The 24,018-nt window shown below is 48.2% G+C and overlaps 1 protein-coding gene across 1 annotated transcript; it reads right to left on the minus strand.

The window, feature by feature from the left end:
* Positions 1 to 16,766: 16,766 nt before the first annotated feature.
* LOC143301798 (uncharacterized) lies at positions 16,767 to 21,359 on the minus strand. Its single transcript, XM_076616190.1, has one exon. It carries the CDS (start codon positions 21,357 to 21,359, stop codon positions 16,767 to 16,769), a length of 4,593 nt encoding a protein of 1,530 aa, XP_076472305.1.
* Positions 21,360 to 24,018: the final 2,659 nt, after the last annotated feature.

The following is a 24,018-nucleotide window of genomic DNA, read 5'->3' on the forward strand; positions in this document are numbered from 1 at the left end:
CCTGTCCATAATGAACTGCATGTCCTCATGGGTGTGTGCAGCAAGCGCGCAGTCATCAGCGAAGAGGAACTCTCTCGACAGTGCCTCAAACACCCTGGAACTGGCGTTGGAGACATGGTCAACCAGTCTGTTCAATATGATGTGGGCGAAGATCTTTCCAGCGATGGAGAGGAGAGATATTCCACGGTAGTTATCGCAGGATGTTTAGTCTCCCTTCCGTTTTTAAATTTGGACAATTGAAGCATCCTTGAAATCCTGGGGGACCTCCCTTTTCTCCCAGATAGACTGCAACATGGCAATCAGCTTGTTTGTCAGCACCTCGCCTCCATACTTGTAGATGTCAGCCTGGATTCCATCCACTCCTGGTGCTTTTCCTGACGTTGTCAGCTTCAGGGCCTTCCGGGTCTCGGCCTTGGTGGGAAGGGCAGCTAGCGAGTCATTGACTGGTAGCTGTTTGAGGGCTGCAATTACCTCGTCCGATACGGACGAGTCCCTGTTGAGGAGGGTGTTGAAGTGCTCTGCCCAACGGGCAAGGATGTCTTTTTTGTCTGTCAGGAGTGTGGTCTGGTCCAAGGCTCGGAGAGAGGTTGATCCTGTGACTCGCAGCCCACACACAGCTCGGAGACCATCATGGAAGGTTTTCATGTCGTGAGCATCAGCAGCGGACTGCAGCTCTTTGGACTGTCTCTCCCACCAGGTGTTCTTCCTCTGGCAGTTTTTATCGGAAATGTGATCCTGATGCCATATAATTTATGCAGTGTGTTCAAGAGCTTGAAGATTCCAGAGTCGTTCTCGTCAAACCAGTCTTTGTGGCTCTTCTGTACAAAGCAGGGTGTGTCAGTTGCTGCTGTGTACACAGCATCTCTAAAGGTGCTCCATACCTCTTCAACATCAGTCGATGCAGGAATTTCTTGGAGATTCGTTCGTTTATTTATTTGTAGTCTGTTCATCTAAGATGATGATATTAGACTGAAAATAAATGATATTATTATTATTATTATTTGAATTATTATCATTCCTATCATAATGATGATTGTTAGTATTAATTAGGAAGCGATATTTCTGTATATTCGATTTCTTGGAGAGCTACTTGGATTTGCTGCTGCAGCACGTCCTTGGTGATAGGGAGGTGGTGGATGTTCAGCTTCTTAGGGGGTTTCTGCCTGGCTGGTTGGAGCTTGCGTGCAAGACTGATGTTCATCTTGCTGCGCACCAGGCGATGGTCCAACCAACAGACTGCTCCTCTCATGCAGCGTGTAATGGAAACATCACCACTGTCCCTCTGCTGGACAATCACATAGTCCAGCATGTGCCATTGCTTGGAGCGGGCGTGCATCCATGTGTTCTTGTACTTGTCCGTTTGTTGGAAGAGGGTGTTGGTGATGGTCAGTCCATGCTGCACGCAGAGCGAGAGCAACAGCAGTCTGTTGGAGTTGCACTTGCCAGTGCCGTGCTGTCCTAGGACTTTTGGCCACGAGGAGAAGTCCACGCCGATGCAGGCATTGAAATCCCCAAGGATGATCAGCCTGTCCTTTCTGTCTATCACTGAAATGGTGCAGCTGAGCTCCTCATAGAAAGCTTCTTTGATGTCATCAGGGTTGGTCATTGTCGGGGCATAGCAGCTGATGAATGTGGAGAAGCGATCCTCAGACAGCTTCAGACGCATGGTCATCAACCTATCGTTTATCCCACGTGGAAGGCTGTCAAGCTGTCAGTTTGGTTCATATGGCAAAGCCCACGCCTGGGTTCTTGTGGTGCCATCTGGCTTCCCACAGCAGTTGCCTCCTCTGTTGTTCTGATGGTCATTGTCGGACACGACTGACTACCATACGTACTACTGACATAACATTTGCTTGAAACTATACTGTTCGCAGAAAAGTATGTGTTTCTCTAAAACTGTTATCGATTTGACTGTATACCACACACACACACACACACACACACACACACACACACACACACACACACACACACACACACACACACACACACACACACACACACACACACACACACACACACACCTATCGTGTACGGTATGGGTTGCAGATACAAGAGAACACCGATATGGGCCGACAAAACGGTAGCGTACCCCGTGCACTACAAGCCTGCGCCTCACTTCCACCTGCCCTTCTGTGGTGAGCTGCTTGCCGAGGACCCCAACAGAAAGGAGTTTCAGGACCTGCACAAATCCCCTCACACCTGGACCAATGTCATTCACCTGGTTGCCTTCACCAGTACTTAGTGCGTATATTCTAATCACATATGTTTGGTTACTTATAGAGCATATCCTGTCGGGAACCAAGCTCTAAGCGCTTTACAAAGTCGGGGTCATTTCCACAACAGGCTGCTTAGTTCGGGTAGAGCCGACTGACGGCTGTCACTGGGTGCTCATCATTCGTTTCCTGTGTCATTTAATCAGGTTTCAGGCACGCACACATGCACAATCAGACAGACATGTAACTTTTTTACGTGTGTGACTGTTTTGTTTATTTACCCCGCCATGTAGGTAGCCACACTCCGTTTCCGGGGTGCGTGAGTGCTGGATATGTTCTTGTTTCCATAACCCAGAACTCTGACATCGATTGCACACACACACACGCACACACACACACACACACACACACGCACACACACACACACACACACACGCGCGCGCGCGCGCGCGCACGAACACACGCTCGCACGTGCACACACACATACACACACACACGCACACTTTACAAATTGAACATTTGATAAGATTGGTGTGTGTGTGTGTGTGTGTGTGTGTGTGTGTGTGTGTGTGTGTGTGTGTGTGAAGTGTGGTTTCTCTTTCTGAATTTAAATAAATAAATAAATACAACGTGATTGACTGTTTGCTGAGAGAGACAGCCATCCTATAAAAAATATTTCTTCATATCCTGTCTCCCACATCACAAGATGATTCAGATTTTCCTTTGGCTCTCACATTTTTCTTAATATTTCTGTAATTCAGTGTCTCTGCCTTTTATGAATGTTTTGTCTGTTAATTCTGTGCCTCTGGCATTTATGAATGTTTTGTCTATCATTTGTCATTCTAACACTTATAAAACTGATGTTCAAGAAGAAAAAAAAAATCTAAATATTCGAATGATGAAGCAAGGTTTACCTGGAAGTGAATGTCTAATGGCCGGCAAGCTGAACTCGCTGTTGAGGAGAGGTATGGCATGGGTATCAATAATCCACCACAAATGAATGCACCAAGATGTACAGGGTTCTGATGGTTTAATACGAGTCCCTTATGGCATGTCCCATGCATACATATCTCCCTTGTCAGTGTACATCGCCACGTCAATTTCAGACTTACAAAAGAAGCTCTTAATACCTGATATCTGATTGCTTTGCTGGAGTAATACGTTGTGACTGTGTTACATAGCCTTGTGTTTTATTTCCATGTTCTCCTCACATGAAAAAATAACAACGTAGGTATGGCCATGTAACCAAGATCCAATGGCCTTGCTAGAACCATCTTTCACCTTGCTTAAACAATCTTTCAATGAACTCTGCAGGGAGAACATATCCGATGGACTCACAAAACTGCTGAATGGTCGGGAAAACCAGGCATTGGCACTAAACAAGGAGTATGGCTGCCTACATGGCGGGGAAAAACGGCCATACACGTAAAAGCCCACTCGTGTGTACATAGGAGTGAACATGGGAGCTGCAGTCCACGAACGAAGAAGAAGAAGAAAATTTCCGTGAAGTGTCACTGGGGCACCACAGAGAAGAACTGTTCACCAGATCTGTCCATCTTTGTCAGTTGTGTGTCAAAGCCTGGGTCTCTGTTAATGGTTTGTCCGTCTATTCTGCAATGTTGTCAGTCCATCGTTTTTATCTGTCTCCACATCTTCCTCCCTCAACAGTTCCTTGGAGGGTTGTTTTCTGCAATATCATTGGGTCTAGTTACGTGGCCATACTAAAGTCGTTTTCCTTTCTAACGCCAGCCGATTTCCATATGTTCAGATGCAGTTTAGTCAAAAAACAACATGTGATTTGACGTGTATTTCTTTTATGGGACTGCTAGTTTTAATACCATTGCTCTCCTGGTGTTGATGCTCTATATTTTTGTATTTTGTCTATTTCTCTGTAATTGTTTATTGACATTTTCCTTCCACTGACAGTCAGATTATCCGAAAAGCCTTCCTGTGTGAGTACGACACGCAGAACGCCCCCTCACCGTCACCGACACCAGCAGTCACTGTCATCACAATGCCTGACCTGAAGGTTAAGGAGGACAGTGCCAGACTGACGGTCTGTCCTTCCAACCACACTGTTCACGATTACCTCGCCTGTGATCCACTCAGCCACTGCTGGGCCCTGCAGCAAACCCTGTCCTTCGGACACAGCCCTGAGTCCTGGGATATCCCGTCGTCCCTCACGTGTCCGGTGAGGGCCATGACGTCACTTCCTCCTTCCTACAGCTGCCGGACAGGCGGGCAGAGAGTCCCCTATACTCTAGTGTGTGACTATCGTCAGGACTGCGTCGACAACAGTGATGAAGATTTTTGTGTCCACAAGCCCTGTCTGCCTGGCCATGTACCTTGTGGCACTGACAAGCAGGTATCATTATCATCAACATTGCTATGACTTCTTTTTTTTTTTTTTTTAATGATTGTGATGTCATGATGGTATCCCCATTGAATTAACACCGACATAATTTTAAAAACTGACAGAGGAATGTGAGAACAGACATAAGTCACTTCGTGTTTGGTGGTTTTGTTTGTTTGTTTTGTTGTTTTTTTATATTTTTTTTAAGCAGGTGTGTTCCCACAGACGTGTTACTTTCTGCTGAAGGAAAACGAGCTGAAACATTGCTGCTGTTCAGACATCCATGGCCCCATAGGTCATCCTGCTGTGGGACTTACCCACTACCCCACACAACTCATCCCTGGAGGTTCGGGGTGGGAAGTCATCCTCTGCTGCCAGTTGTATTGTGTACAATGTCACAACAGCAAGGTAGAAAGCGGGCCCCTGATAACTTGGCAACTCAGGGTGTTCATAGAACGTTCAAGCTTGCACTGCTGGGATGTTTCAGTCTCAGTTTCTGAAGGTAGCGGCACTGTGTATGGCTGGACTATATGATTTATTTTTTCCAGTCAAACCTGGGAGAAAGGGCGAGAATGGGAATCGAACCCAGACCCTCACGCACACTGTGTTGTGCAGATGAGCGTAATAACCATTGCTTTCGCACAGACAAATAAGAAATTAAAAGAAGAACAAGAAGAAGCAGAAGAAACAACTTTTTGTAGTCACCTCAAAAATCGTCGTCGATGGAACATGGGAGACAACCCTTACGGGTTTTAAATCACGCTGAAATCGCATTGTTTAATGGGAAGCGTTATTGCAGCCCATTTGCCAAGTGAAACCCACCTCAAGCTGGGCAGCTGGCCAGTTCAGTGCTGAACCATCACAGTCTAACTGCGACCTTGAGTGAATGGTGCATACAGTTTATCGGCAATCACAAAACTGAGGGCCGTAACATGCCAACCGGGCAATACAAAGTAAACGAAGGAGTTACTCGCACCTTGCATTGTATGCGGGAATGAATAACGTCCTGTTACAATGAAACAATGGTGGAGAGCAAACCTGCGATCCTGTTTTTCTGCAAAATTTCACTGACTGCATTGCTGATTAAAACGTAATCTTGTTACCAAGATTCGAACCTGAAACCCTCAGATTGAAAGTCCAACACTTTAACCCCTCGGCTATTGCGCCCGTGTGATATCATGACTATATAATTATGATTTGACACGCTTTATTACTCACCCTAATTCAGAAGAAAATATCTCACAGGTGCACTTCTTCATCAGTGGAGTGATGGCCTAGAGGTAACGCGTCCACCTGGGAATCGAAAGAATCTGAGCACACTGGTTCGAATCACGGCTCAATCGCCGATATTTTCTCCCCCTCCACTAGACCTTGAGTGGTGGTCTGGACGCTAGTTATTCGTATGAGACGATAAACCAAGGTCCCGTGTGCAGCATGTGCTTAGCACACGTAAATGAACCCACGGCAACAAAAGGTTTGTTCCTGGCAAAATTCTGTAGAAAAATCCACTTCGATAGGAAAAATAAATAAAACTGCACGCAGGAAAAAATACAAAAAAAATGGTGGTGCTGTAATGTTGCGACGCACTCTCTCTGGGGAGAGCAGCCCGAATTTCACACTGAGAAATCTGTTGTGATAAAAAGAAATACACATACAATTACAAATAGCCTTACTCCTGTTCACCATCATATTTGCACTGTACACATGCTTAAACTCTTCAGGTCAGCTTTGAGTGTGAATCCACTTGACGAGTTTGCATTCTTTAGTTCAACGTATTTTCTATGTCTGCATGTTCAGAATACACATGAAGGGGTTCATGGCTGACTTGAGTGTTTGGGCGAAGATTGGCATGGCATCGTTGGCCTTGAATGTGCTTGAATATTCTTGTAATTGTTAAGTTTGTCTCCTCAATCTGGCAGTATCATACGGGATTCTTAACATCGTGCAATTCAAGTTAATTTCCACAGTGTGAACGGGGAAATGGAAGCAGCGTTCAGACGAGCCTGCATACCTCTGTGCGTGTGAATATGTGTATGCGTGTGCGTGTGCGTGTGAGTGTGTGTGTGTGTGTGTGTGTGTGTGTGTGTGTGCACGTGCGTGTGCACACGGGTGTGTGTGTCTATGTGTCAGTGTGTGTGTTGGTGTGTGTCTGTGTGTGCAGTGTTACAGCGTCACCAACCAGTGTGATGGACAGAAGGACTGTATCAACGGGGATGATGAAGCAAGCTGTTCTGCCATTGACCTGTGCACACGGACCAGATTCGAATCCCTTAACAGGCAGCCACCACCCGCCCCCCCTGCTGTTGTGGACTTCATGAAAGCGTGTCACACGATCCTCGCCCCAAACCAGACACACAGCGCCAGGCCTTTCTTGTGCCCAAAGACTCACTACCAGTGCCCCAATGGCTATTGTCTCCCGGTGTTCACCAGGTGCAACGGGCTGTATGACTGTCCGGAGTGGCAGGATGAAGCGCGGTGTGAGCACTACACGTGTCCAGGCTATTTCCGCTGCCGTGGCTCTTCCATCTGTCTTCACCCCTCCCACCTGTGTGACGGCATGTACCACTGTCCGCAGTCTGACGACGAATCGCTGTGTGACTTGCGCTGTCCTAATGATTGCACGTGCCATGGTCTGGCATTCACGTGTCCTCGCAGGTTCCCTGCTGACCAGTACCCAGACCTGCGCTACCTGAAAGCTCGTGACAGCGGTCTGAAGATGGAGCAGTTGACATCCAACGTCATGCTAGTCTACCTCAACCTGGCCAGCTGTAATGTTTCTGGGATTGGAATTATCTTCCCTAACCTGGTTACTCTTGATGTCAGTGATAACAACATCATCTCTATCAACACCATTGTTCGGGATATGGTAAACCTTAAAGCGTTAATTCTTGCTAACAATCCCCTTTCGAACTTTCTTTATAGAGATGTTTCCCAACAAAATGTATTGAATGATGATCCAGTTGAAGCATTCCCTCATGTTCAAGATGTGTACCTGTCTGGAATCAGTCTTCCAACGATCAGTGACAGGATAGGGAATCTTTTCCCTGGTGTGCGGAGCCTAAACGTTTCTGGTTGTGGAACACACCGTGTTACAGAACACAGCCTGCAGTTGATGATTCAGCTCCAGACTCTGGACATGACGGGCTGTCCTATGGAAGACATTCAGAAAGGCATCTTCAAAAATCTCTTCCAACTGAGAGCAGTTTATGGAGACAATTACAAGCTGTGTTGCGATGCTGCTTCGTTAGAAGGGCTCAGTCCCAACGACTGTCACGCTCCCATGGATGAGATATCATCATGTGGCGATCTGCTTCGATCCAACGTGTACCGCGGAGTGTTGGCCATGTTTGCCTCACTGGCCATGATGGGCAATCTAGTCAGCGTTGTGTTCCGTGTGATGGCTATGAAACGAGGAGGGTCCCAAGGCTTTAGCGTGTTCGTTGTTCACCTGTGTGTTTCAGACTTTCTGATGGGGCTGTACCTGGCAGTGGTGGGTGTGGCTGACAGGATGTACCAGAACAGGTACGTGTGGAAGGACGTGTCATGGAGACACAGCACTGTCTGCCAACTGGCAGGATTCCTATCCCTGCTTTCTTCTGAAGTGTCAGCTTTCATCGTCTCTCTCATCACACTGGACCGCTTCCTGGCTGTGCACTTTCCCTTCAGTTTCCTGCATTTTCAGCACACTCACGCGCAGCTGGCCAGTGGTGCGTGCTGGATGGTTGGTATCCTCCTGGCAGCAGTGCCACTATTGCCAGCCACTGCTCACTGGAATTTTTACAGTCAGACAGGCATCTGCATTCCTTTACCAGTCACCAGGAAACAGTTTGCTGGACAGCAGTATGCCTTCACCATCATGATCGTCCTCAACTTTATCTTCTTCATCATCATCGCTTTGGGACAATCTGCCATATTTTATTCCGTGCGAGCCAATCAAATGTCGGGAACTAAAACAGGTCAGAGGGCACAGGACTCTGACATTGCCCGCCGCTTGTTCACCATCGCCATGTCGGACTTTCTGTGCTGGTTCCCCATTGGTCTGCTGGGGCTGCTGGCCTCTCAGGACGTCCCTGTGTCTGGGGAGGTCAACGTTGCCATGGCGATCTTCGTGCTGCCCCTCAACTCGGCCATCAACCCTTTCCTGTACACTCTGAACATGCTGCTGGAGAAAAGACGCCGAGCCAAAGAAGACAAACTTGTCAAGTTGATTCAAAGTCAGAGCTGACCTGAGCAGTTTAAGTGTTTATACAGTGCAAGATGTCGTCTTTGCATTCGTATTATAACATGATACTATGCTGTATTGTTTGGCTTACAATGATAAAAAAAAGAAAAAAAAAAGATATGGACTACGAATATTCCAATCCTGTGTAAAATTGCGGAATTATAACCACAAACTTTAAAGACATGAAAACGCTATAATTTTTTTTTTTAAAGAAAACAAGGCAAAATGCAGTTATCCATCACTTATGCAACATTCTATGCACAGAAATACAGCAACAAATGTAAATGGATTGATGGAAAAAGGCTTGGGATTCTGTATGTTTATTTGTTGACCTGTTTTGTTGCAGCCAGATGAAACAAAAAACATTAAGAGTGATTCGTGTTCAGAAACAGCCTGCTGGAATCTATCATCCCATCTACAGCTGGCATTGAACGAATTTTGTCTCTCGAGCTCTGCCATCTATGATGGCATTAGCAATGTCATCAGAAGAATCCCAGATGGAGAGCCACAACTAATCCACGGTGAGTGCTAGAGTGGTACCCAACACAACTTGTGGCCAGCTTGTTTGGGTCAGCTCAGCACTGGGAGGATGAACGAGAATGGGCAATGCTTGTGGGAGCACTGTCATCATGGTCTTTGTGTCAGCAACACATTTATCAACACGAATCACCAACCCAGTCTCTGGAGACATTGTTGATCCACGCACTGGAACCAGTGTGACCACTTCCTTACCAGAAGCTCATGCCTAGTCAGTATCAAGCTCACTCGCAGCTAACAGATAGCTGATTGTGACACTTGCCACTCCTTTTGTGTACAGCAAAGGAAACTTGCATGCAAGAAAATAGTGCAACACAAAAATGAAGAATAAACCTTGCATTGACGCCAGGAAGACTCACGACCAGGGAATTAACTCACGACCAGGTGAAGATGAAGGAATTAACCTGAGTGCAATGCTGCCATAGTTACCCTCTGATAGTCAGGTCAGAGGCTAACCTCTGCTTATGGTAACCATGTAACCCAGTACTACCTACTGCACTTGGAGAATAAATCCAACATGAAAATCCGATCTGGAGAGGGATAGTCTCTGCCAGATTTGGTGCATCGTTAAAGATGGATTTTTAGGGAGGTAGGTACTGGCCCCCTATACATAACGTGCGGAATGCATGGCCCACCGTTGTGTGAATATGCCGTGGTGCGCAGACCCAGGCCCCATGTATGGGTAAAATACTAAGAGGTCATCCCAACGGCAGAGCAGGCGGAAGAGGAGACATCTCTCAACGGCTGCAAAGGCGGTTGAGGATACCAACACTGGGTAGGGAGACTTGCGAGCACGCCACAAAAAACTGCCGTGGACCCACTACACTTACAGCTTGTCTACCTAGAGTATGAAGCCTGGATTCGGCAGACTGCGCAGAAGAAACTATCAATGTTTCAACGGATAGAAAGGCGATTCTCAGCCATGGTCTGTGGGCGCAGTGAGACACATGCAGAACACTGCCGGCCATCTACTCCATCCTGACCTATCTCCAGCTGTTACAAGTATGTCTTGCCACTGGGACCAGATATGCCAGGGCGAGAGAGTGAGGCTGACGACCTGCGCAACTCTCCTCCCTCCTTTAATTCAAGTCAAGCGCAAGTCAGGACTTCAAAATACACAGCTCAAAACCTAAGTCCTGTGGCTATCAGGGAGTGGCGGAGCAGCAGGTGCAGATACACTGGAAACTATTGTCAAAAACCTGTACCACAGGCGGCCCATGGCATAGAGTCGCTCTCTACTGGTCCGAAGCATCATTAGAGTTTGGCAGCCCCATGGGTGTCTGAGCAGTGCTCTTTAATATCGCTCTGCTCACCTCAATGGATGAAGGGGCTAGAAAAGGTACCTCAAATATAGCCAGCTTCACTTCTCCCTGGCCAGCTTACCGTGGCTGGTGGGGATCCCTCATATGGGTCGACAAACAAAGAAGAAGAAAGTAATGTGCTCAACATTGGCACATGAGACGTGAGAACTCTGCTGGATAACATCAAGGCAGACAGACCAGAGAGAAGAACTGCACTGGTTTCCAAAGAGGTAGCTCACTACAACATGGACATAGCAGGTCTCAGTGAAACGCAGACAAGGGCCAGCTTACAGAACGTGGTGGTGGATACACGTTCTTCTGAAAATGGTCACAGCAGCACTGAACAACAAGAAGCAGGTGTGGGATTTGCAATCAAATCTCACCTTGCCTGTAAACTCAACAAGCTTCTAGAGGGTATCAATGACCGCCTGATGACACTTCAGTTCCCACTTTCAAACAAGAAGAGTGCAAAGATGAGTAGTGCTTACGCTCCCACCATGACCAACCCAGAATGGCATTAAAGACAAGTTCTATGAAGAATTTGACGCCCTCATTTCAGCAGTTCCACAGTCAGAGAAGCTCATTGCTCTTAGGGATTTCAATGCCAGAGAAGAGACAGACTACCAAACCTGAGAAGGTATCATTGGAAGGCACAACACTGGCAAGTGTAAGAATAATGGCCTCCTGCTCCTCAAGACGTGTGCCACACATGACCTGGTCATCACCAACACCCTGTTCCGCGTACCCACCTGTAAGAAGACGAAGAATGCACCCTCGCTCGAGGCACTGGCATGTCATAGACTATGTCATCACCAGGAAGAGGGACAAGCTGGATGTCAGAGTGAGGAGAACCATGTGTGGTGTCGACTGCTGAACCGACCACTGCCTCATTGTGTCAGGCATTCTGCCCATGAGAAGACCCCAAGGTCAGAAGACTGCAAAGAGGCTGAATATCTCCAAGCTGAAAAGCAGCAAAGTTGCAAAGGAACTCGTTGACGACCTTGAAGGCAGATTGCCAGACACACTACAGGAAGATGGGACTAGCATTGAGGAACAGTGGATGGCCTTCAGAGACGCTGTCTACACTTCTGCCCTCAAACATCTCAGTCCAACAACCTGAAGAAACCAAGACTGGTTTGATGAGAATGATGAAGAAATAGAGGCACTGATAACAGGGAAAAATCAACTATTCAGAGTGTGTTATAATGACCCCACGTCACAAGCCAAGGAAGATGCCCTTGCTAATGCAAAAAGGAATGTGCAGAAGAAACTCTGTGAGATGCAGGACAGCTGGTTCAGCAAGAAGGCAGATGAAATCCAGGGCTAAACAGACAGCCACACACAAAGTGCTTCCATCATGTGCTTAAGGCTGTATACAGACACAACTGCTGATAGAGAAGAAGCAGATTCTGGAGCGGTGGGCTGAGTACTTCAACCACGTCCTCAACGTCCTGCCAACATCAACGACGAGGCCATTGCTCACCTGCCCCCGGTAGAGATCAATGAGGACCTCGACACCTTCACAGAAGATGAAGTCAGGAAGGCAGTGAAGCAACTCTACTGTTGCAAAGCATCAGGATCCCATGCAGTCCCTGCTGAGGTATACAAAGCAAGAGGCCCTGCCATGGTGCAAAAGCTGACAGAACTCTTCCAATCCATGTGGAACAAGGGACAGATCCCACAACAGCTGAAGGATGCCAGCATAGTCTCCCTCTTGTCCATTGCTAGGAAGATTCTGTCCTGCTCAACCGCCTTCTCCAGCATCTTGAGCAAGGTATCAGAAAGGTCTCAGAAAGCCAACGCAGATTTCGTGCAGAGCGTAGGACTGCGGACATGATTTTTGCTGTGCACCAACTCCAGGAGAAATGCCAGTAGCAACACACCAACCTCTTCAAGACCTTTGTTGATCTGACCAAGGCTTTTACAACTATAGTCAGCGGAGAAGGCTTGTGGATGACCATGGAGGTTTGGCTGCCTCAGCAAGTTCATCGCAATCATCTGACAGTTCCACGAAAGCATGATGGTGAAAGGTCTGGATGACGGAGACGAGTCAGAGGCCTTCCCACTGACAAATGGTGTGAAAGAAGGCTGAGTTCTCACCCCAACTCTGTTCAGTATGGTATTCTCTGCCATGCTGACAGATGCCTTCCGTAACTGTGAAGAAGAAATCTACATCAGATACGGGAGGTTGCTCAACCTTAGGTGCCTGCAGGCTGTTACAAAGGTGAAAGAATCTGTCATAAGAGACTTCTTGTTTGCTGATGACTGTGCACTCAAAGCCAGCACAGAGCAGAAGATGCAGTGTGAAATGGACTGCTTCTCACAAGCCTGTGACAACTTTGGTTTCACCATCAGTACCAAAAAGACCAAAGTTATGTACCAGCCTGCCCCAGGACATTCATACCAGGAGCCGCGCATCACAGTGAAGGGGCAGAAGGTCAAGGCAGTCGACAACTTCACCTACCTCGGCAGCACGTTCTCTTGCGCAGTGAACATTGACGCTGATGTCAACAACAGGATCGCCAAAGCCAGCGCCACCTTTGGGAGACTCCATGAAAAGTACTGGGAGCAGAGAGGACTCAGAGCTACCACCAAGCTCATGTGGCAGGACAAAGTCTCTGACACAGAAGTCCTGGATCGAGCTGGCCTCTGCAGTGTCTCCACCGTCCTGCAGAAATCCCAAGCCAGGTGGGCTGGGTATGTGGTCAGAATGCCAGATGACTGCCTAAGCAATTACGGAGAACTGTCAGGGCAATCGCTCAGTTGGAAGGCGAAAGAAACGCTACAAAGACTGCTTCAAAGCGTTTTTCAAAGACCTGGGCATCAACATCAACATGTCGGAGACGCTTGCTCTAGACCATCCAGCTTGGTGCAGCAAGATCACCACAGGAGCCCGTGCAGCTGAAGCAAGGTGCATCACCAAAAGCGTGCAGTGTGCATGGCCCAAGCAGCATCCACTGCCACAACGGCACTCACTCACTTGTGTTCCACATGTGAGTGAGCTTTCAGAGCCTCACCAGTCACCTCTGAACCCACAGCCACAGATATTCCATCTGATTTTTCAAGCCATGGTCATCTTCGAATCTGAAGGACGAACATGCCTTTGGGAGGAAGGCCAGCAAGTCGGCAGACTGGTTTGAAGTTGACGCTGAGGAAATGATGCCCATCGCAGAGGAGGAAAGAAATGCCCTGGCTGCTGGTGAACGGAATGTGCAGGTCCCCTAAGCCACCTGCAGCAAGGTGTAGTAGAAGGAAAGGTGATGTGCTAATGACTGCTGGTACCAGCTCTGCTCACAGATACAGATCGCAGTGGACATGGGAAATGTCAAGGGGATGTATGATGAAATCAAGCAGGCACTGAGTCTGACTAAAAAGAAAACTGCGCCTCTGAAGTCTGCAACAGGAAGAAAGCCCAGTACTGGGCACAACAAAGGGAGCATTGGGTAGAGCTATTTGAAAGAGAGAAGCTGGGTCGCTGAAGACGCCCTGAGTGCCTCCTCTCAACAGAAAACCAACCCTCATAGAATTCAGGGAGTCACTGGACTGTCTTGCCTGTGGCAAAGCACCTGCATAAAAATGTTCTTCCTTTTCCTATGTGGGAGGAGTGAAGTGCCAAAAAATATAAGGGATGTCAACATCGTCGTGTGCATCCTCACACCAATCCTGTTTCCTGAAGTACACCTTTGGAGCTGCTGCAGACAGCATCTATCACCAGATTAGGTCAAATGGATGTTCAACCTCTCCAGACTAAGCTAAGTCCAATGTTCAGTGAAATGCCTACAGGAACTCCTCTTCACAAACAACACAGCAGTCATTGCCCACTTAGCTGAAGACCTTCAGCAGCTTGTAGGTCACTTAAGCGAGGCTTGCCGAGATTTTGGACACACCATCTGTCTGATGATAAAACAGGTCATGGGACAGAGTGTGAACTTTCCACTAGACATAAGAATATCTGACCTTGAACTGGATGTTGTCCATGACTTTGTGTACCTGGGTTCGAAAATCTCAGACTACCTGACCCTGGACACTGATTCAATCAAGTGCATAAGGAAGACAACTTTCACCATGTCCACACTGACTCAGTATGGGAAACAGGAAGCTGTGGGGAGCTGGAATTCCCAGCATATACACCATGCTGAAAGAGATACCCATGTGCTGGCTTGGTCATGTTGAGTGAATGGACGATGGCTGATCACCAAGGATCCTTTATAGAGAGCTGTTACATAGCAAACATCCCACAGGCAGACCCCATATCTGCTAGAAATGCGTCTGTAAGAGAGATCTGAAGGTCTTGAACCTGGACCTGAACACTGGGGAAGTAGTAACCTCCGATTGATAGGCTTGGAGTGAGACGGTGCAGAAAGGCCTCTCCAAGTTCAAAGAGACGCTTGCCCAGCAAAGAGACAGAGTAAAGGCCCAACGCCAGGCAGACAGATTGTCACAACCCGTAAGGGGTTGCCCATGAACCCCCACCCCTTCCCAGACTAGCTAACGTCCCGACAACACAAACACAGAGACACAGAAGAGTTCAGCTCGTTGCTTTACTGTGGTGATGCAAAAAATACATAAATAAATACCCGCCACAAAACAAGGCATTAGAATCCCAAAAAATAACCTTTGTCTAAACACCGCACAATTTATGCCATTTACAGTCAACCTGCAACAGTACTGATCAACCCTGCTGCCAGAGTACAAAACTCGTGCTGACAGCTGAAAACGGACAAAACTTGTAGCTTGATGGCTGCAGCTGGTTGGCAAGAGGGACAGTGGGAAGGTGGGAAAGGGGTAGATGGAAGTATGGAGTGGGAGCGGGAGTGGGAACGGTAGTGAGGGAGTTTCCACGCTTGTGTTCTGGGGACCCGTCGAAGGCAGCGGCACGAAGGGGAAGAAACACCGGAAAAACCTGTAACACCCCATTGGCTCTGTAGACTGGTTTTTTAAACCAGTTGTAAAAGTATACCCCACCCCCCTTGTCTTCCTTAAGCAATATACATTGCGCTAAACAAGGCAATAACAATATTCAAGTTTCAATGATACTAGTTCTGAATAATTGAAACGGCACCAGTCAGGCTATATCACATTTCCAAAAACAAATTTGAAACAATCTGAGCTGAATATTATTATGGCAAAAATGTTACACCTAAACACAACAAATTTACTAATTCCCCCCTATATTTAGAAGTAAAAGAATACTGTATTTAAAAGATATCCACTAAAAAAACATCACACTAACCTTACAAGCAACCTAAATCTCACTCTTAATCACAAGTCACATCACTAAATGTTACGACAACAAACACAGACTCCCTCACCTGTCACCAGGCACGTCACTGGCCCAGAGTGAAACAGACAAATACAGAAGAAGGGGTGACAAAGGGAAACGCCCCCACTACTTCGTCGACGGCGCCCTACAGCACGCACGCTGGAACGGCGACCCGTCTCTCTGCGAAGCTTGGCGTCAACAGCCCAGAGAAATCTATCTCTCCTAACCAGATTGACTCCTGAACTCGCTCAGAGTTCGAAAAAAAAAACCGTTCAGGAGAAGGGACATGCCACACGTGCAAAAGCACGAAGGAGAGAGGGAGGTGAAGGAGAGGGATGGAAAGAGGGGGAGAATGGAGAGAGAGGAGAAGGGGGAGAGAGAGAGGGGGGAAAGAAGGGAGAGAGAAAGGGGGAAAAGAGAAGGGGAAAAAAAAATGTAGACAGGCATGCACGCAGATCGCCCACGAGCCGTGACAATACCCCCCTTCTTAAATTCAAACCACATGGTTTGAACCTTGACCACATGTCGCGGCGAGTACACACAAAAACGTTCAACCAACCCCAGTGACAGATTTTCCATGAAGTTTCCCATTTCTAAAAATAGTTCGCCTGAGGCCAGAAACACACCTACACATGTTCAACAGAAAGGAACTTGTCTCAACGTGTACCCAGTACAACAATTCCATCAATCAGGTCATACACATTTTGAAAATAAGAGAAAAAGGACAAAAAAAAAAACGTATAAGCTCGACGGCAACACTCATTGCTTCCCACACTTCCTAACAATTGAATATACCCACATATTAGTACAAACCAAGCCAACGATTTAATAATATGGACTGTCAGACTGTGGATCGTCTTTGATCTCAAGCATCCTATGGAGATTCCCCATTTCCAGTTTCAGGGAGCCGACTAAGAAAGTCAGCGCCGACGTTCTCCTTCCCTGGAATTGCCTGTACTGTATACGCAAAAGGTTGCAACTGAAGGGCCCATCTTGTCAGACGACCACTGATGGTTCGGGCTCTTTCCAGGTACTGGAGAGGAGCGTGGTCCATCTGAACGACGAATTCCCGTCCGTACAAGTACTGCTCAAACTTGTGCACACCCCAAACCAAAGCCAAGCATTCTTTTTCAATGGTAGGATAGTTGCGTTCTGCTGGATTTAATTTCTTGCTCGCACAAGCGACTGGTTGCGCGCCAAGTCCCTGGTCCTGAAGTAGCATCGCCCCGACACCTACATCGGATGCGTCTGTCCGAAGGATGAAAAGTTTGGTGAGGTCTGGCAGGCAGCACACAGGACGACTGCAGAGAATCTTCTTTAGCTGGCAGAATGCTCTCTCACACCTTTCATCCCAAGAGATTTTACTGGGTTCTCTGTTCCTCGTCTTCTCAGTGAGCGGCAAAGCTATTTCCGCGAACTGTGGCACGAACCGGCGATAATAGCCTACCAGACCCAAGAATCCACGAAGCTGCCTTTTGGTGACAGGACGAGGAGCGTCCTGGATCTTCTGCATTTTTGCGTCCTCTGGCCAGATTTTACCCCGGCCGACCCGATGCCCTAAATAATCCAGTTCTTGGAGTCCCAGGAAACACTTGGACGGTCGAGCAGACAGAGCACATTTGCGCAGTCTTCCCAAGACAGTACGTAAGAGTCGGAGATGAGACCTTTCATCAACAGAAGAAACCAGAATGTCGTCCATAAAGTTGTCTACCTCAGGAAGTCCCAGAGGAAGGAGCAACTTGCGCATCATCCGGCTGAAAATAGCTCCGGCGGTCTTCAGCCCAAATGGCATAACCCGCCATTGGAAATGGCCTTGGGGAGTCGTAAACGCCGTCTTAGGACGATCAACCTCAGCCACCGGAATCTGCCAGTAGCCTTTTGACAAATCGAGCTTCGAGAATACCCGTTTACCTGCTAGTTTTGCGAACAGTGCGTCAATGTCTGGCATGGGTTCGGCGTCAAATACTGTTAACTTGTTGATGCGGCGAAAGTCAACACAAAACCGAACCTTGCCGTCTTTCTTTTTAACTAGGACGATAGGGGACGAGTATGGTGAACAAGAGGGCTCGATCACACCCATCTTTAGCATGGACTGCACCTCCTCCTGAATGGTTTCCCTTTGAGAGTAAGGAAGTGGGTACTGTCGAGTCCGCACTGGCGTGTCAGAGACGAGCTCAATGGTGCAAGTCTCCAAGTGAGTGCAGGATGGTAAATCAGTTAGCACATCTTTGAAGTCCTTCGCCATGTCCAATATTGCAGCTTTTAAAGCTGGATTGTCTGGATCGACCACCACGTCTCCTGGGCCCTCAGATGACTCCAGTGGAAGAAGAGGAATGTCCTGACTCACAGTCCGTGTCCCTTCCCAGCACTCCTCTATGTCATCAATCACTGCCAGGGCAACAGATGCTTCAGGCGTCCGTTCCACAAACCGTTTCAAAAGGTTGGCATGATATAATTTTTCTTTGTTTCCAACCTGGACACAGTAGTCCGCCACACCGACCCGTCGTAAGATGGTGTAAGGACCCTGCCACTCCAGTTCTAGTTTATTTTGTTTGCTGGGACGAAGCAGCAACACTTTGCTGCCCTCTGCAAGGTCTCTGGGCTTCGCTTTGACGTCAAAGAACTTCTTGTACTTGCTGGAAGCTCTTGATAAGTTTTGCTGGGCAATGGCACAAGAGTCAGCTATTTTGTTGCGCAGGTTCACTACGTACTCGGCGGCAGTCTGGATTTCAGACTTTTCTGGGTGAAGCCAGAGTTCCCGGAGAATCTGCATCGGCCCACGCACAGTCCTCCCGTAGAGCAGCTCAAAGGGAGAATACCCCGTGCTTTCCTGAGGGACCTCCCGGTAAGCAAACAAAAGCGCCGGGAGCCAGCGATCCCATATTCGCGGTTCCTCTTGGGCCAGACGACGCAGCATGGTCTTCAGCGTCCCGTTGAAGCGCTCCACCAGACCGTTGCACTGGGCATGGTATGGTGTTGTTGTGAGGCCCCGCACAGCCAGCAAGCGATACACCTCCTGCATGGTGTTGGAGGTGAACTGGGTCCCTCTGTCAGTGAGTACTTCCGACGGGACTCCAGTACGTGACCACATGTTGAACAGGGCTTCAGCTACTGTCTCAGTTGTAATTGTCCTGAGAGGAACGGCTTCGGGATATCTTGTGGCGTAGTCCACCATCGTCAACACATACCTGTTGCCATTTTCTGATGGAGGAGATATAGGACCAATGATGTCAACAGCGACCCGGTCAAAGGGTTCCGAGATCAAAGGCATCTTCACAAGAGGGACTTTGGGAACTCTTCCTTTAGCGACTGTCTTCTGGCACCTCTCGCATGACTGGACATAACCCCTGATGTCAGCACACATGCCGGGCCAATAAAAATGGGGAAAAACTCTGTCCCGAGTACGTTGCATGCCGAGATGCCCAGACATGGGGGCGTCATGACCTAGACTCAACACGGAAGTTCGCAGAGTCTTTGGAACGCAAACCTGTGTGACTTCTCCACAGTGGTTTTTGAAACAGCGGACAAGCACACCCTGCTTACGGCGATAGGTTACCTCTCCAGACCCCGTTCGTTGAACTGTTTTCCTGTCGGCACTTTCTCTAGCCTTCCGCAAGTCTGAGTCTTGGCCCTGCTGCTTTATGAGTTCCTCTCGACTTATGTGCATCTTTATACTGTTGGTGGGAAGGGAAAGGACAGGCTGGGAACTCCTCTTGGCCTGGGCTCTGGTCCCCACAGCTCCTACGATCTTGGGGTCAGCGTAGACGGGAACGTCCACTGACGTGCCATCAGTTTTCCATGCTGTGTTCCCAATGAGGACGTCCTCAACTGGTGCGTCCATCACGGCCACACGGAGCCTGCCACAAACGAATGGCGACTCCAGATCCACCAGAGCTATCGGCAGCACAGATGAACAACTGGACTCTGCTAAGACGACTCGAACAGTAGACCCCGTGAACGACCTGGGAGGAACCAAGTGACGGGCCACGACAATCATGTGAGCCCCAGTGTCACGCAGACCTTGGACAGCCTCTCCATTGATTACGACCTCACAACGTGGAGTGTACAATTGTGAAGCGCAAGGGTCACAGAGAGTAGGGAGTGGTCGAGGATGTTCTTTCGTTAAAGACCTGTGACTGGCCACCACGGACACTCGTTTGGTTTGCTTACACTCCCTGGCGAAGTGTCCTACCTTGCCACACTTGAAACAGGTCGGGTTGTGGGTTCCCCGAGCACCTGGCTCCCCAGTGCCACTTCGCTTGGAGGAAGCCTCATTGGTAACCACCTGTCTGGGAACGATGTCCAGTTTCCGTTCCATCCTCTTGGAGGCCTTGAACTCTGCTTCCGCTGAGCGCCCCGCCTTCCTTGCGCAGGCTACCTTCGTTGCGATACAGGCTACATCTTCTACCCTACGTGGTTCTTCTTTGCGAATTTCCGTGACCAATTCGGGAGTCAAGATTGCAAAGAACTGCTCTTGGAGGAAGAGATCCTTGATGTCATCCACTTGATTTTCGTCCCGTCCACTCGCAGTGCACCAACGAGATAGGCACGTCTTAAGGCGATCAAGGAACTGCTCAAAAGTTTCCTCGGCCTGCTTCCGCATGGAACGAAACTTCTTCCTGTATGAGTCAGCATCCAACAGGAAGACGCGCAACAGTGCGGCCTTCAGCGAATCGTAATCCCTAATTTCAGTTTCAGAGAGTCGTAGACAGGCATCTCTAGCTCGGCCTTGAAGCAAGGTAACTAGACGGGCTGCCCAAGACTCGCGTTTCCATCTGTTAAGGAGAGCTACCCTCTCAAAATGGCTTAAGAACGAGTCCAGGTCGTCCTTCCCGTCGAAGGGTGTGAGGGTGAGCTGCTGTACCGACCTGGCCTCTATTTCTTCTTGCTTAAGCTCGAGCTTCCTCTCAAACCTCTGCCTCTCCTCTTCCAACCGTCTCTCTCTGAACAACCTGTCTTCCTCCCTTGCACGTCTAGCCTCCTCCCTATCTTCTTGGATACGCCTTTCCTCTCTGATTTGCCTAGCCTCCTCTTTCTCTTCTTCTCTGAGGCGCCTAGCCTCCTCTTTCTCTTCTTCTCTGATTCGTCTAGCCTCCTCTTTCTCTTCTTCTCTGAGGCGCCTAGCCTCCTCTTTCTCTTCTTCTCTGATTCGTCTAGCCTCCTCTTTCTCTTCTTTGATAGCATCTATCACGAACCGAGCCAAAGCCTCACCAGATAGTCCCAGATCAGAGCCCAAGGTCCGGAACTTAAAATAAGGGTCTTGAGCGGAAGCAATCTCTGACTTGGCCTCACCCTTACCTGCTGAACCAGGCGAGCCATGAAGCTGTTTGCCTAACTGCTCTTTGACCCAACCAGACAATTCTGTTTCCTCAAGGGTCCCTGGAGAACGGCTCGTATCATCCCGTTTGGGTGCTGGTGTTTTATGCCCTGGTGTGGCAGCGTTAGCGGCTTGCCTCCGTGTCAACATAGTGCCACGTTTCTTGAAGGGATACAGTCTGAATATACTTCTGCCACACGACAGTGACTACTCTTCCTATGTAAAATAGTTGCAGGACACCACAACCTACAGCAACAACAAGTGAGTTACAAACATCCAGTCTATCTTGTCCAAACACAATATCTTTACGGCACCACAACCAAAATTATATGAAGTGTTTTCAACGAACCAAATGATGGGACAAACAGAACAAAGACACCCTCCCCACCTTACCTTCCTAACTAACCTATCAGTTACCCCGCATCTCCACCATTGTCACAACCCGTAAGGGGTTGCCCATGAACCCCCACCCCTTCCCAGACTAGCTAACGTCCCGACAACACAAACACAGAGACACAGAAGAGTTCAGCTCGTTGCTTTACTGTGGTGATGCAAAAAATACATAAATAAATACCCGCCACAAAACAAGGCATTAGAATCCCAACCTGCAACAGTACTGATCAACCCTGCTGCCAGAGTACAAAACTCGTGCTGACAGCTGAAAACGGACAAAACTTGTAGCTTGATGGCTGCAGCTGGTTGGCAAGAGGGACAGTGGGAAGGTGGGAAAGGGGTAGATGGAAGTATGGAGTGGGAGCGGGAGTGGGAACGGTAGTGAGGGAGTTTCCACGCTTGTGTTCTGGGGACCCGTCGAAGGCAGCGGCACGAAGGGGAAGAAACACCGGAAAAACCTGTAACACCCCATTGGCTCTGTAGACTGGTTTTTTAAACCAGTTGTAAAAGTATACCCCACCCCCCTTGTCTTCCTTAAGCAATATACATTGCGCTAAACAAGGCAATAACAATATTCAAGTTTCAATGATACTAGTTCTGAATAATTGAAACGGCACCAGTCAGGCTATATCACATTTCCAAAAACAAATTTGAAACAATCTGAGCTGAATATTATTATGGCAAAAATGTTACACCTAAACACAACAAATTTACTAATTCCCCCCTATATTTAGAAGTAAAAGAATACTGTATTTAAAAGATATCCACTAAAAAAACATCACACTAACCTTACAAGCAACCTAAATCTCACTCTTAATCACAAGTCACATCACTAAATGTTACGACAACAAACACAGACTCCCTCACCTGTCACCAGGCACGTCACTGGCCCAGAGTGAAACAGACAAATACAGAAGAAGGGGTGACAAAGGGAAACGCCCCCACTACTTCGTCGACGGCGCCCTACAGCACGCACGCTGGAACGGCGACCCGTCTCTCTGCGAAGCTTGGCGTCAACAGCCCAGAGAAATCTATCTCTCCTAACCAGATTGACTCCTGAACTCGCTCAGAGTTCGAAAAAAAAAACCGTTCAGGAGAAGGGACATGCCACACGTGCAAAAGCACGAAGGAGAGAGGGAGGTGAAGGAGAGGGATGGAAAGAGGGGGAGAATGGAGAGAGAGGAGAAGGGGGAGAGAGAGAGGGGGGAAAGAAGGGAGAGAGAAAGGGGGAAAAGAGAAGGGGAAAAAAAAATGTAGACAGGCATGCACGCAGATCGCCCACGAGCCGTGACACAGATCAACGTCAGATCTCACCTGCGCACAGTGTGTGCGTGGTTGAGGGGCCAGTGTGTGTTACTCCAGCCACACACGACGCTGTATCAGTCACCACTCAGAGCACAGCCACAAAGTCTGAGAGTGATGGATGCCTGTCCGTGTTTTGTTTGCCTTTGGTGTTCCAAATATTTACATCTGAAAGAAAATCTGATGACATATACTTCCATTTTCCCCCTTGTTGAAGCAGACAACCAGTACATTTCTCAGACACATCATAACGCCTTTCAAAGCACAGCCAGCAATCAGTCTTGGTCCCAATGTCTGTCACCGTCTGTTTTGTTTGTTTTAGTATGAAGCCATTTAGTATTGTTGGCTACACATTCATGCAAAACATAACTGTGGTATCACTTCCTTCTATATGCCACATCTCCCTATTGCCAAGAAAGCTCTAAGGCTGATGTGTTGGGTATCTCACATCTGCTTGCACCTGTTACATGCACTCTGCAGGACACGAGACTTCCCAACAGCCTCCAGAAGACAGCCAAACCAACAGCCACAGTCAGCAGCCAACAGCCAATGTAACTGTGAGCACACCTGACATTGTTGCCTGCATGTTATCTGAACAGAAACAGCTCAACGTTTCTGTACTGCCTGCCACCATAAATTTCCGCACTTCACAAATCAACAGCTCTCATTTCTCACAAAACGCTTCTTCAGAATGCACACTTGTGTTTTCTCTTCAGAAACGGATGCTATCAGAGGTACATCTTTACTCCAGGATACCTGGTAGGAAGACCTTCCATGTCTACTTCCACCATCAGACGTGCACATCTTCAAATTCGCTGTTGATCTACGAGAAGGTTTATCACAAAAGTTATGTGTTCCGTGTGCTCGATTGGTACGAATGGAACCGAGTCACGTGGACAGGATGTGAACCAGAGTACGACCCCTTTCCTGTCTACGTCACCCTGGGCAATGAAATAGCCGTGGTGTTCAGAGTGAAAGATTTCTCTGTGGATTACAATGTAACGATGGCCATCGTGTTAGAGAGTTACATCTCCCCCGGACGCGCGCTGGAGGTGGTGGAATTCACACCACTCTTTGGTGAGTCTGACTCGCTTCTTTCATCGTCATTTGTACG

Source organism: Babylonia areolata, chromosome 28 (assembly GCF_041734735.1).
Source record: "Babylonia areolata isolate BAREFJ2019XMU chromosome 28, ASM4173473v1, whole genome shotgun sequence".
In the NCBI taxonomy this organism is placed as follows: domain Eukaryota; kingdom Metazoa; phylum Mollusca; class Gastropoda; order Neogastropoda; family Buccinidae; genus Babylonia; species Babylonia areolata.